At 38.7% G+C, this 14,911-nt stretch overlaps 1 protein-coding gene across 1 annotated transcript in view; it reads left to right on the forward strand.

Annotated features, from left to right (window-relative positions):
- pnpla8 (patatin-like phospholipase domain containing 8) overlaps positions 1–13,192 on the forward strand; it is a 56,059-nt gene extending 42,867 nt beyond the window's left edge. Inside the window, exons 9-10 of the mRNA XM_020516419.2 lie at positions 8,777–8,972; positions 12,236–13,192. Coding sequence (XP_020372008.1) covers positions 8,777–8,972; positions 12,236–12,510 — 471 coding nt within the window. The 3' untranslated portion in view covers positions 12,511–13,192. The remainder of the gene's footprint in view (positions 1–8,776; positions 8,973–12,235) is intronic.
- The last annotated feature ends 1,719 nt before the right edge of the window (positions 13,193–14,911 follow it).

The raw sequence follows: 14,911 nt of genomic DNA on the forward strand, positions 1-14,911 counted from the left end.
AAGTGATAAGGATAACAAAAGAGTCTGCAGAGGGATATGGACCAGTTTGGGGTATCAAGTATACAAAATAGGGAGGTCTTGCTAAAATTACACAAGACACTACTCCGACCACACTGGAACTGCTGTGTCCCTTAGCTTTGAGTCCCTTATCTAAGGAAAAGAAAAACTAGCATTGGGGTTAGTCCTGAGGGGGTTCACTCGGCTGATCTGGGGTATGTACGGACTGTCTTGCGTGCAGTGGTTGAATAGGTTGGGTCTGTACTCAGTGGAGTTTAGAAGATTGAGAGGCAACCTTGTTGACACACACAAAAAATCCTTGGGGGGTCTTGACAGGGTTGATGTGAAAACGTTGCTTCACTTTGTGGGAGACTTAGGAGCCGAGCATGTAATCTCAGACCAAGAGGTCTCCTGTTGAAGACAGACATCAGGAGGAATTTCTTCTCTGAGGGTAGTGAATCTGTGAATTCTCTGTTGCAGAGGACTGTTGAGGTTGGTTTGTTTAGTGTAATCGAAGCTCTTAGCCTAAAAGGAGAAATAGATATTGAAATTTCAATAAGAAAGCTCTAATTAGTTTGTTGCTGAGTGATCCCTATTTGAGTACCGTTCAGAACTTGCTCGCAAACTAAACAATGATTTTATTCCTTCCTTAGAAACGAACATTAGTGTAAAGCAAGCTCCATTTTTTTTTTTTGAAAGGTTAACTGATGTAGAATGATTAATCTTCTGAATAATTTAATCCAGAAACATGCAATAAATTATCCTGCAGTCGGCAAGTTCAATTAATAAACACACGTAAGTAGTCGGAGCTTGCAGCATCAAAGCAAAAATAACCATTTGAGTTACCAAGACATGGTTCTGTTTCTGACTTGGATAGATTGCTATTCTATGTATTCAGTAAATAGAAAACTGTAGACTCTATAAAACTGTGCAGTTGAAAAACAGTTATTAAAAATATAAACGGAACATGCTTGCATTACACAACAGGATTGACAGTATCTAAAATGTAGCATCAAAGTAATGTTTGGGTAGAATAGTAGCATCAGACAATTAGAGGTTTTCTCAGATGTAGATCCATCCTCTGTTTCCAGGTGGGTAGAGGCCATTTCTCTTTACAGGTCAGGTTTCCTGAATTTTAACTAGCGTCTCCCTACATTGTGCATCTTCATTTTGATTTAAAATGTTTTCCCATAAGGATTAACACTTCAGAATAAACAAAATTTTTGAGTCTGAGAATGTATGACAGATAAGACATAAAATGCTGTTAATGTGGGAAGTTTATAGATTCATAATCTTGTTTTGCACACTACAAGTTTATTTATAGCTTGGTTAGAGGAGATTTAGAATAGTGGTATGGAAATATTTATCTATTTATATATCATATATATTATTAAGGTGTGTTGGGCTAATTCTACTCTGGTTTTTCAGTATTTGTCCTGTAGGTAAATGGCATGTTTTAGATTGGGTTTATTGTGGCACAGTGATTTCCATTCTGTGTGTAGCGTTGCTTTAGACCCGATAGAAAATCATTTTGGCTTTTCCTTTTGTAATTTGTCACAACTGGCGTTTTGTTTATATGGATAGATCTTTCATTTTCTCTTTATACGAGTTGTATGCATGGTGTCAGTGAGCACGAAACTCGTCCTTCAGAATCATTAATCAGTCCCTGTTACAGTTCATTTGCTAGACGCTTTAGCATTTTATAATCCGTGTTACATTTAAATGAAGTCCTGGAGTCATCTTTGTGACGTTTTTTGACCCTCTCGTTCCCTTTACCTTAATTAGTTTTAGGTGACACTTGGCAGGTAAACCATAAATGTAAAGATGGATAAGTACCTCAGAGCTATAATAAACTCAATCTACAAAATTAATAATTAATTCAGCAAAGAAATGATAAATTCATCATTCATTAGGCTTTTTAAATATATTGTAAGGAACCTCCTTATGGTCAAAGAAACTTGTCATTATGACACATGTCATTCAGAATGCTTTTGTGACAAAATTTCACTTTATTTAAAACCTATTAATTACTTGGAATGCTCATACTTGGATAGGTGCAAACTGCATTTTAAACCAGAGATACTCCGGTTGTGATCCAGTGTTACATGGTCAGACCTTCCCGTGAGCAACCTTCTAGGAATGCCTCCAGCCAGGATGTGCAACCGTACTCCATCAGAACAGCTGAGAAGACAACGCCCACAATGCACTGCTACAAAAGTTAGTAGCTACAGCATGTGAAGAGTAGCACTGAGTAGAGATCTGCAGGAACTTAATTTAGCTTCACATCAACCCATTTCAACCTCCAATCAGCCAGACTTTCAGTGCTACAACAGTCATTTTCTCCTTTTACAAACTGTCGTAACAAATACCAGAATCAGGACATCCCTTTGTCAATAGAAAATGATCTTATAGCCATGAGCAAGTAAGCATAACAATTGGAAATTAAACAAAATACAATTGCACTTCCTGGGTCCTAGAATTTGGTGCTGCTTCAAGTGAGGATGAGAAACAGAAATGCTGAAGGTGGTATAACTAATTCTGTATTATTTGGCTTGTCTGATCTACTAAATCTAGAAACATCATTATTAAAGCAAGGGTGCCTGTGAATAAAGGATATTTGATCGAACCCTTTGATGTCCCCGGTTTATAGGTTTCCACCTAGTCCTGCGTTTAAATGCAGGATGACTTTTTAAACAAGTTTTTTTTTATTGTAGGAAGTAGGATTTTGGTTAGAACGTTGATAGGGACGTTACCTTTTCACTTTTTGAGGTTTGCATCCAGCTCAGGTTAATGCAATGAAGGGACATCATCATCTCTCTCTATAGCTAAAAAGCTCCCTCTTGAACCATGTAAAGATTACATGGTTTTTCTTTTTTGTACTTTTGATTGTGAATGGAAATGGGAAGGAGGCTGCTTTAAAATCAAAAATTGCAGAAGTGGTTGCTGCACTTCTTAAAAACAAGCTGTTGAAATGTATTGTAAATGATGTTTACACTGCTGCTTTGCTCAACCAGTCGGGGAGGCTTGATGCAGATGGAAAGGCACCAGAGGGTGTGTACAAATTGAGATTTGACCAGCAACATGCAGCTGATTGATTTGTGAAGTTGTGACTAGCTGTGGTTGACCAAGACTACCTGCTGGCAACAACAATCACAGAAGCCTTTAGACTTCCAGAGGGAGGTGTCTCTCTGCAGTAGAAAATACTAAAAGCCTGAAGAAAGCCAGTGTGTTCTTTTCACCGGTTGATGTCAGCCATTGGTTTTAACCAATAAGTCAGAATTTTGGGAACCTGGTTCTCTGTGTGCCTTCTGCAAGGAAATGAAAAGTGACTGAGAAAAGAGCTTGAAAAGAAGCAAGCCCTGTTTGGCAAAAGGATCATCTCTGTGAACCTTGTGGACAGGTGCCATTGTGGGGACTTTTTCCTCCCCCACACAATGCCTTTTCTTTCTTTAAAACAAAAAACTGCAGGTGCTGAAAGTCTGAAATAAAAACAGAAATTATTGGAGACACTCAGTAAGTCTGGTCCATTGACCCTTCACTTATTTTTGTCTGTGCCTGTTTGTATGTACGTATTGGGGGGATTTTAAAAGCAATTTTTAAATTAAAGAGTTGTATGTGAATAGTTCATAGATCTAGCTACAGTTAAACAAGTATCTATTTCTAATAAATTGGTAATTTTTCTAAGTACAGGTAAATCAGGTCCGTGTTTTCTGTTTGCCTGGGTCTAAATGGACAGGAAAGTTGGGGGACTTTTTGCATATCTTGCTGAAATAGTTAATTTTTAATAATGATTCCAGGAATACCAGCCTTTTAGTTCCAGTCAGTGAGGATAGCAATTACAAGTAGTTTCAATCTAAGATAACAAGGTGTACAGCTGGATGAACACAGCAGGCCAAGCAGCATCAGAGGAGCAGGAAAGCTGACGTTTCGGGTCTCGACCCTTCTTCAGAAATGGGGGAGGGGAAGGGGATTCTGAAATAAAAGGGAGAGGGGGGAGGCAGATAGAAGATGGATAAAGGAGAAGATAGATGGAGAGGAGACAGACAGGTCAAAAAGGCTGGGATGGAGCCAGTAAAGGTGAGCGTAGGTGGGGAGTTAGGGAGGGGATATGTCGGTCCAGGGAGGACGGACAGGTCAAGGAAACGGGATGAGGCTAACAGGTAGGAGATGGGGGTGGGGCTTGAGGTGGGAGGAGTGGATAGGTGGGAGTACAGGTTAGGGAGGCGGGGACGAGCTGAGCTGATTTTGGGATGCAATCGGGGGAGGGGAGATTTTGAAGCTTGTGAAGTCCACGTTGATACCATTGGGCTGCAGGATTCCCAAGCGAAATATGAGATGCTGGTCCTGCAACCTTCAGGTGGCATCGTTGTGGCACTGCAGGAGGCCCAGGATGGACATGTCGTCTGAGGAATGGGAGGGGGAGTTGAAATGGTTTGCGACTGGGAGGTGTAGTTGTTTGTTGCGAACCGAGCATAGGTGTTCCACAAAGCGGTCCCCAAGCCTCCGCTTGGTTTCCCCGATGTAGAGGAGGCCACAATCTAGTCTGGTGACACAAAACCATTTGTAACTTTTCTTTGTTTGGCCTCAATTAGATGGACTTTCATAAAAGTTGCTTGAATAATAGCCAACATGGTAGATGGAAGTATTTTACCAATGCAGTCAGAACATTCTTCTGAAGTTGAGGTAAAAAACATGATTGGTTGTAGGACAAAAGTAGCTTTTCCTTGGGTTCCTGCTGATCTGATATGCCAAGCATGATGATTTAATGTAAAATGTGGCTGCATTCCCTTTCTTATAGCTGTTGGGTATCAATTTGATGAAAATTGACAACACCTTATCTCTCTCTCTTTCTGTGGCTCATATATAAAGGCGACAGTGTTGAATGAAGCTAATATGACATGAGCCTCTGATGGTTGAGTCACTGGGTGGAATTGAATTGCTTCCTACTAGAAGAGGAGATTAGAAGATGCACGGTGCTGGAAATATTTAGCAGATTGGGCAATATTTGTATGAAGAAAAATAGAGTTTAAAGAAAAAAAGACAAAAACTTTTCATTGAACAGTTCAGGTATAAGTTTTATTTACACTTGCAACAAAGCTGCCTGAACTGGTGCTATCAGACTTGCTGAATATTTCCAGCATTTTTCTTTTATTTTCAGATTTCCAGTATCTGTACTATTTTGCTTCAGTGTTGCACTGAAAGGCAAGTCAACCTCATCATAACTTTAGTAATGTGACTAAGGCTTCATATTCTTGTATGTGTATTTTGTCAATTTCTTATTTGCCCCTCATTTGTCTCTTGAGTGACTTCCATCTTTCTTTTTCTGAGAAGTTAGTTTGAAGTTAAAATAGAAGCAAAGTTTTTTTTCGTTACATCCTTGGCGAAGCAGTTTATGTTGTCTGAAGGATAGCCTAAAATGTCCAATGTTTGTTGCAACCATGCAGTAATGTTTGCATTAAGTTGTAAGGTTTTGTAGTTTTGGTTGAGTGAGCAACATTTTTCAGGATGTGCAGAGTTTCCATTTGCTATCTATTAAGAAGGTTGCCCTCGTGATACACTCGGTCAATACGGAGATGTAGCCAAGGTTTGAACCCATAGCTTTCTGATTGAGATGAATGTTACCCAATGAGCCATGTTGATGTTCTGTACAACAGGCTTATCAGGCAAGTTGACAACTTTTACGCCCTTTTTTGGGTGATGTGGAAGTTGCATTGTGTCTTGCCTGTTTACACCTGCGAAATGCATCACAAGCAATTGTTCAGAAGAATTTTCCCTTGCCAAGGAATGGGGTATGGAAGAGAAACATTATGAAGTATGAACAATTGATATTGTTCTTTTAAAATGGTTAAATTGGACATTGGGAGCCACACTTAAAGTGAGTGTTATCAACTAAGCAAAGTTGCTGAATAAATATTGAAAGAAAAATCCTTAACGTGTCACGAACTGACCTTGAGAGCAGCTCTGAATTGAAATTGTTAATCAGGACTTGCAGAAACTTTCATTGAGAAGATGAGTTTCATTAAGTTCATAATTATTATGTTTTGTGAAGGCCATTTCAGGTGGAAAATGAAGAAGCTTGATCACATTCTTAATGTGATGTACTGTGTAAATTGTCATAAAATATTCATTAATTTTATTGTCTTTTATTGGTGCCTTTTTTAACACTTCTAAAATATTAGATCGAGAGAGCATTTAAAAAATAAGGGCAACCATTTAATACACTAACAAGGAACGTTCTTTTCTGAGGGTGTTGAGCAACTCTTCCACTGCTTTTCAAGGGAGGGAGCCTTTGAATATTTTTAAGGCAGAGGTAGAAAAGTTCTAGATGGGCACAGGACAGGAGTGAAATATGGGGCGAAGTGGGAGTAATCGAATCAGCCATGATCTTATTGAACGATGAACTTGGTCCAAAGGGCCTACTACCACAACGTTGAATGTTCCTATTCGTTTTGTTTGAAACAGGTAAATTGGAGAATATTGCTTTGTTGTTTCCATGTTTTATATTTGATGGGGAGACATAAAGTCTCTTTTTTTAAATGGATCCTGCAGGGTCATTGCGTGACAATATTGTCTTTGGTTACTTGCCATAAGTTCTTTTCCCATGCTTTCAACTTCACGCTTTTCACTGGTCACTGTAATCTGAACCAAACTGTTTGCACCCTTGGCATCCTGTTTGACCCTGATTTGGGTTTCTGGCACAAATTCATCTATTTCCATTTCCAGTACATTGCTGCAGTCTCATCATTGCCATTATCATTTCTAGACTTGCCTCTGGTCCTGACTGGCCTCACTGTTCCAGCCTTCCTTAAACTTGAACTTATCCAAATCTCTGCTGCTCATATTTAAAATTGCACCAAGTCCTGTTCACCCGTCAGTCTCGTACACACTGGCTTGCGTTCATCTTCAGTCGGGAAATACCTCTTAAAATTATCATCATTGTTCACTCATCCCCTCCATGGCCTTTCCCGTCCCTATCTCTAACTTCCTCCAGCCTCCCAACCTTCCAAGATTTCTCCACTTCTGGCCTCATGTGAACCTCAATTGAATTTGGTTTTCAGCTGTCCACAACTTTTGTCCTCTTTTAGTCTCTCGGCCTCTTTATCCCCTCTTTACACCTTTTAAAATGCTCTGTAAAATATACCTCATTTTAGCTGACCTACTATCTCTTTGTGTGACTTGAGTGTAAATTTTTGATGTTGCTTCTGTGAGCCATCTTGGGTTGTTTAATTGTGTTAAAGATGCTCTGTAAATGCAAGCTGATGTTGTGTTTTGTCAATTAGCAATGTGTCTTGTGTGACTATAATTCTAAAGCTGTGTTAGTCTAGTGTTCAGTTCTAAGGGGGAAAAATAAAGTGTTTATCCGACACTCTTCACTGCCCCTGTTTCAAGCTAAAGTTTTATGCTGCAGTCAGGAACATACTTTGCTGGAAGTAATTTACAATCCAAATTTAATGTCACTTTATCATTGTCGCCTGATGTAACATTTTTCCAAGTCTTGGTGCTTTGCGTTATGGACTATATCCTACCACCTTGGTTTTTCAATTTGATTTGATTTTTAACCTGTTATCGTCTGTCTTTATTTGAATACATTAATGAAGGCAATTCAAATTTGAGCTTTGGAATGAGAAGTCCCAAGTTTGACTTTCAATGTGCAGATTTAGTCAGTCTCAACTTGAATACCAATATAGGCTATAATTGTTCTCCCATTGCTTATCAGGGGATGGATGGAGAGAATAATAAGGAAATTTTGGCTGTTTCCCTCTCTGGTGAGGGTGTGGAGGTGCCAGTGTTGAACTGAGCTTTTATTTATACATTGTGTCTGATCCTACCTCTCTCACTAACACCTGAAGAAGGACTGAGGCTCCGAAAGCTTGTGTTTTCAAATAGAGCTGTTGGACTGTAACCTGGTGTCATGTGATTTCTGACCTTCTCTGGTTAGATAATTAGTGTGACTGACAAGAATGGAAAAGCAGTGAAGTAATTTTCTGTTGTTAGAATTTGATGTGTCACAATGTACCAAGACTCACTGGGGAGTGAAAGATTAACCATTTTGCCAGTTACAACAGGATAACTGGTGCCACCGGAATTGCAGTTATTTTGTCCAAATTATTCAGACCTGTGTTGCCCACTTCTGAGAGATAATAGAATATACTTAGACCAAGTTAGAGCCCGGGATGCTTGGAGCTCTATAAAACTCAATTAACTTGTTAAGTACTTGAACGAATAACACATGCTTTTCAGTGCTAGAGATATCTGAATCACTGTCTTTCGCTAGCCTGGGTTCTGAAATTAATCCCAAATGTTGTTACCCAGGAGAGTTTGCAGCTTGCCAGCCTAGAACTACACTTGATGTCTTCACGACACCTTCTGACCTAGGGTAACTCCCGCAGTGTTAATCTTTGAAGTTCTGCTGAAAGAATTTTCTCAAGCTACTTTATACACAGGTCTCTGTGCCAAGTGCATGCATTATTTGGAATTATCCATACATGTGACCGATCCTGAATGTTTCGTCCTTATTTCGTAGAGACTGCAGTCACTAATTTCTTGGAATCTGGACAGACCTGAATGATCCAGCATAATTCCACTCACTTAAAAATCCATTGTAAAGCTTCTTTTCAGTTCAGACTTGGACCTCCTAGTCCAGAGGCAGAGGCACTACTGCTGCACACAACCCCATACCAGTGGAATTCTAACTCTACAAAGTTAATGCCTTCGGAATAAGAGAAATTGATAAATTGCCAAAACGATTAACTAATTTGTTTGTTTTTCTCTCCTATAGGACGGTGGGTTGCTTATTAACAACCCTTGTGCATTGGCTCTACATGAGTGCAAACGTCTGTGGCCAAACACACCATTTCAGTGTGTAATCTCTCTAGGAACAGGCCGCTATGAAGCACTGGGGAAAAATAATGTGACCTACACAAGCCTCAAAGCAAAACTGACTAATGTTATCAGCAGCGCCACAGATACAGAAGGTTAGTTATTGTAGGATGAACATTTTAAACATTTTTCTATATTGACTCCTGCCACAAATTCTTTTTTCGCCACCAGTTCAGCTCCCATGTTCTGAATTTACACTGTCCCGATTTAGAAATAATAGTCAAGATAATGCTTTGAAAGATCAGATTAAAGAAACTGGATCAGTTCTAAAATTGGTGAAATTAAAATGAATTTGGCAGTTGTCAGGGCAAGAACTGAAAATTGAGGGATACTAAAATGTATGCCCTATCTGTGAACATGTTGCCATGATTTAAATCGGGTCTTGTGGCCTTCCAACCTGCAGACTTCACTTGGGCTGTTCTACACATGACTCAGCCAGAGATGATTAATGAGAACATTAGTGACTAAACGTGGTAAAGACGTATTGAATGATGTACACAACCATCTTTGTTGAAGGGATGAAAGACCCAGCATTAATTGACTTTTAATATTAGAAATGTTTTTTAAAGTTAGGCACCTCTTTCATACATTATGGAGCTTGACATCTTCTTTGGAATTAATTCAAATAGTTTTGTTTTTAAAAGACCTTTCATGTGGAGTATCCACCCACCCCTTAGGAGAATATATTTGGGATCCCTGTATGCACATTTTTATAACAGGCACATTTTTTTTTAAAAAGAGCAGTCTCTTTTAAATCCTGTGTGACGTAACATAAACCAAGTATAATTCATGTATTTGTCTTTATAAATCATGAAGACCTCACAAGCTGCACAGAAATGTTCATTTGGTGTTCGTGTATATGTCAGATGCTACTGACACTAACATACTGTCGTGTTCTAATTTGGGATTAGTCCATCAATAAGGCAGCAACACCAAAAAAGAAGCCCTTTTGAAACCTGTAGTCTGCAAAAATTCAAATAGAGCAAATCAGCCAACGAGAAATGTAAGGATAAATAGACATGATGTAATTGGCCAGTTTGTCAGTGCAACAGGGTTAAATACCCCACTTTAAACCAACGTCACATTGACCCTTCTTGGAGGGAGTTCCTTGACTCATTGTCTGCTGATGCTTCATCCTGGACCATTTTCTCGAACCAATTTTTTATCCCCTCTGATGGTTTGCCATTGCCTACCATTCCCGGGGCAAATCCTAGGACTACCTCAGCTGGAACAACAGTCTCACCTGCACAGATATTATTCTGAATCACTGAACTCTGTACCTAGCCAGCTAAGCTAACTGCAGGCTTTCACTTGTACAAGTGCCTGCCTCCATTTATTTTGACTTTTTATTTGAGACCTGAGTACCACTTTAATCTTCTACAAAACCTCAGTTATGCCTGATCGCCTCTCTAAAGCTGGTGCTGTCAGTTCAAAAATCATTCTATAACGTTCTGTGTTAAATAGAAACTGATTGAGGTCCCCTATAAATCAGTGACTAAAGGAGGTGAAAAATAATCATAGTTTGATTTAAAATACCTGTCCCACGAGAGCTGTTTGTGATATCTTAAAGACCATTTTCCCAGGCTTCCAACAGAATACAGATGATACTGTAAATTGCTCCCTATGTGACATAAATATCAATAAATAAAAACAACTCAATATTGATAATTGGATGCTGAAGTAAAAGAAATATCAGCTGCTTGATAGGCGTTTAGCAGTTGTGCTACTGGCTGCAGTTCATGTCGTCCCGATAATCTCTGAAGTTTCTAATTTCCTCAACAACAGTGGATTTTCCAATTGTGATCTGGCACCAGTGTTTATAGGAATGCCGTCCATTCGTAACAAGATAATTTAGTCATAAGTACTTTAATAATAGTCTAAAATAGCCTAATGCAATTCAGTTGAGATCATGCATTGAGTAATACCTCATCAAATCAGAGTCCTAATGACTTGTGCTAAATCACTTTACAACATATATTGCTCTTGATAACACGTTTCAGATGGAAAAGTATCCTTTGCAATCAAGAACTATACCTTCCACAATTTTGTGGTTTCAGTGATTATTTGTAGGTCATCGTAAAATGTATGTTTTGAGTTGAAAACCTGATGATTGAAATTGGAATAGAGAATGAGTCCAATAAAATCTATTAGGCTCATCTATTGACCGAGTGCTGCATTGATCTGGTACTCTTATGAATAAGCAACAGAAACTTCTTTTCTGACTAAAAAATTGAATATACCTGTAATACTGGGTTTAAGATACACTTACAATTTGTCATTTATTGTTCACAAATGTATTTTTCCAATGCTAATTGTTAGTTTGGCATCTGTAATGTTGAGAAATTAAGCTGCTTACTAGACCTGACTGCCTTAAGATCAGAATTGTAAATGGCCAAATTGAAGTGAATGTTACTGCTAATAACCTACTGGTGTAACTCAGCACAATTGTAACTGCTTATAAATTTTGGCCTTTAGGACAGTAATTGGTTTTCATTATTTTGCATATGTACCAAGAACAGTACTTTGACATGCACTTTCAAGTTTAATCAATTTTTAAATTGAATTGAATCCCAGCTGCTGTAATCAATGCTGCAAATAACTTGGGACTTTGCAAATGGTTGCCATTAATTGCTTTATCGCTCCATATCCACCTGCCTCTGCAGTACCATTTGCCTTTAACTCCTGCAGTCTAGATCAGCTGACGTTGCAACATTCAATAAATCAACACATTTGCTTGCCCATGGATTCTCACACTTTATCAGTGTTTTAAGTGTGATATGAGCATGAAATGGTACATCAGTGGGTTCAAATCTTCTTTTACCTCTGGAAGCTGTTAGGATTTTGATCTAGGCAGAGGTGCTGAGATATCCTGATGGTTGCAAAGGGTTTATGTGTACTTAGCACCGGTTGATAGTGGGTGTAGGTTCACAGCTCAAAATGCTGTACAACATGACACAAAAATCACACTTGAATGTCATGACAACTGTTGTCAAAAATGAATGCTGAACCATCACAGCAAGTTGGTTGTAACGCTAAGGTCAGCATATTGTTGAAAAACTAGCCGATGACCCTGAGCAAAGCATGGCCTCGGAGGCGTTCATTCTGACAGTGTAGAACATGTTTGCATAAAACCTGAAGAAAAGTTAGTTTGCTCAGCAAACCCATTCATTCAGTACGTAGGTTCTATGATCAACTTGTATCCCTTAGTTTGAATCTCCAAACACTGAGAAATGATGTACATAAAATAATACAATGTTCACACCTGCCTTCAGCTTTCCCATATCTACTACATGTTTAATTTTATTTTGAGAATCCTTGAGCTCTCCTAAGCAGTTTTTCTTGGAAACATTTATTTCAGAAGTTCACACCATGCTTGACGCACTTCTGCCTCCTGACACGTACTTCAGGTTCAATCCTTTCATGAGTGAAGACATAGTCTTGGATGAAAACCGTAAGGAGAAGCTGAATCAATTGCAAATGGATGGAAGCCGGTACCTGGAACGCAATGAACCGAAACTTAAAAGGGCTGCTCAGATACTTGGTCAGGAGAAGGGCGTGCTTCAGAAAGTATCTGATTGGTGTAAATTAAAGATAGACATGTATGATGGCCTCCCTCTTATTTCCAAATTGTAAAACGAAAGTGTCTATTTCCAGAATCTGGTCAGTCACTATATCAGTGTGATTTCATCAGTCTGATTAAATTGATCTGTAACCGCTGCAAAATTTGAAAAGCGATACTAAATTTGAGTTAATACTTGAACCATGTAATTTTCTTTTTTTAAAGAAGTACCAATGCTGCTTATTTTACAGATTTACTCAAGTTCCAATGTCATCATGTTTGTAAATTGCTGTTTCCTTTGTCTTCAGCTGAAATCTGGCGATGCTGAGTACATTTCCATGGACACAGCGTGTCTATTTCGTACTGAGTTTTGGTTTGGATTATTTATTTTGCCAGAAATCAGATATCATCTTTGTGCAAAATAAGATTTTTATTGATGTGAAAATATCAACATGGTTTTAAACATGATCATGCTCGTTGAAGATGTAATTAACTAACTTAAGCCCCCAATCCCCAAATAAATTGCTTTTGCCATACCATCTAATTTTCACTCAAACGCTTCAAGATGTTTGTGATGAGGACCGTTTGAAAGCTGTTCAGTCATCTTAATAAAGGCATCTGAACATGCTATGTTTATACAATGAATAATGTCTGCTGTTTAAGTATACTCTTTATCCTATTTCCTGATAAACTGTAACATGCTACTACATTTCCATTTTCTCTTGTATATCAATAAACCTTGTGGTTTAACACTAATGCATAATATTTTTTTCTTTCTTAGACAGTAGTTGCACCCTTCCCAGTGTGTTTTTTTTTGCCTTTCCTCATGCTGTTGCATCCCTGTTCTCAAAGATACTGCACACTCTTTTATGTCATCCAAATTTTCTCGAGTCACAACAGTTAGCCTTGACATTATCTGCAGATATTTAACTGAAGGGGCTTTCAGAATTTGATGATCCAGTTTTGCAATCGTCCGTGTGATTTTTAAATTTTGTTCTTGAGTTGTGTGTGTCACTGGCAAGACCACAACTTTTATTGAAGGTGAAGTTGTATGGATTCCAGAGACCTGAAATGAAGACAAAGTGCTGGAGAAACTCAACAGGTCTGGAAGCATCTGAGGAGGAATGGTCTCGAGATCGAGAAGACCCTTCTTCAGAACCAGCAGATGATGCTAGATCTGCGCAGTTTCTCCAGCACATTCTGTATTTAATTCAAAATTTTTATTGACCATTCTTAATTGTCTTTGAGAAGCCACCAGATTGTGATTCAAAATTGGAATTCTGCTTGGTTTTTACGTTTATGTTTGTCAGAATGTTAGAACCAGTTAAATTCGGGAGAATGGAAATCAGCTAACCACATGTCAGCAAACATGCATCAGCGTATTCTGGTCTGCACAGCTCAGTTGCTGATCAGAAAATTGAGTCTTTTAATATAACTTTTTTAAATCAATTATATGTATTTTATATTTTCTTTTAATTTTGAAGCACTTGGAGTGACCTGAAGTACAAAAGTTCTGATGAAGGGTCTAGGCCCTAAACGTTGACTGTCCTGGTCCTCTGATGCTGCCTGACCTGCTGTGTTCCTCCAGCTCCACACTGTATGGGCTACACACTTGCTTTACAGGGAGTAAATGAAGAATAAATTCCCAGGATCCAGTCAAGTGAACATTCACTTATGATGCAAGAGGATAAATTCAGGAGAGTAGGCCAAGATTGCCTGGAATTTGAAAGGATGGGATTAAGCTAATTGAAATATTTAAAATTCTTAAGGAGCACACCAGGATAGATGCTCAGTAAATATTTCTTCTGGCTGTGGATCTAGAGCACAGGGCCATAGTCTGTCAGTGGCCCTGGTCAAAGAATGGGCTACATTGGGTCTGTGCTCAGCCTCAGTCATGGGCCACAGTCACAACAGGCAGAAATTGTCTTAAGCATCTGCACTATGAAGAAACAGTAGGAACATGAGAGTTCTCAAGAATATAGGAAGCATGGCACCTTGCAGCCATTGCCATGGAGTTAGACTCTGTCGAAAATGATTGACAGTTAACTGCCAAGCTTTTTAAAAAATTTTAAACCTTGCAGGTTGGCTCTGGTTGGTAGTGACAAATTGATAGTGTCCCTACCTCCAAGGCAGGAGGCTTGTTTTAAAGTCCCACCTGCTCCAAAAGTGTCTCGTCAAAACTCTGAAAAGATTAATTAGAAAATAGCTTGACTCTTACTGGTTAGGGCTTTGCCCTGAGAAATGAACCAACAAATGGTTGTGACCAATATTGTTGAGTTGAAACAGGTGTAGTGCGTGTTCATGTTATTTCTCTCTAGAAAGATAAAGGCACTGTATATTATATGTAGGTTCCAATATATTCAAATGTGTGAGCCCGCTTGCCGATTAACCAGCACTGTTCTGCAATGCAGTATAAATGTTGGTTTTCCTACTGGTATTCTCGTGAAATGTCCTGAAGAGTGCAATATAAAAAGT

The sequence above is a fragment of the Rhincodon typus genome, chromosome 18 (genome assembly GCF_021869965.1).
Source record: "Rhincodon typus isolate 14 chromosome 18, sRhiTyp1.1, whole genome shotgun sequence".
Taxonomy (NCBI): Eukaryota; Metazoa; Chordata; class Chondrichthyes; order Orectolobiformes; family Rhincodontidae; genus Rhincodon; species Rhincodon typus.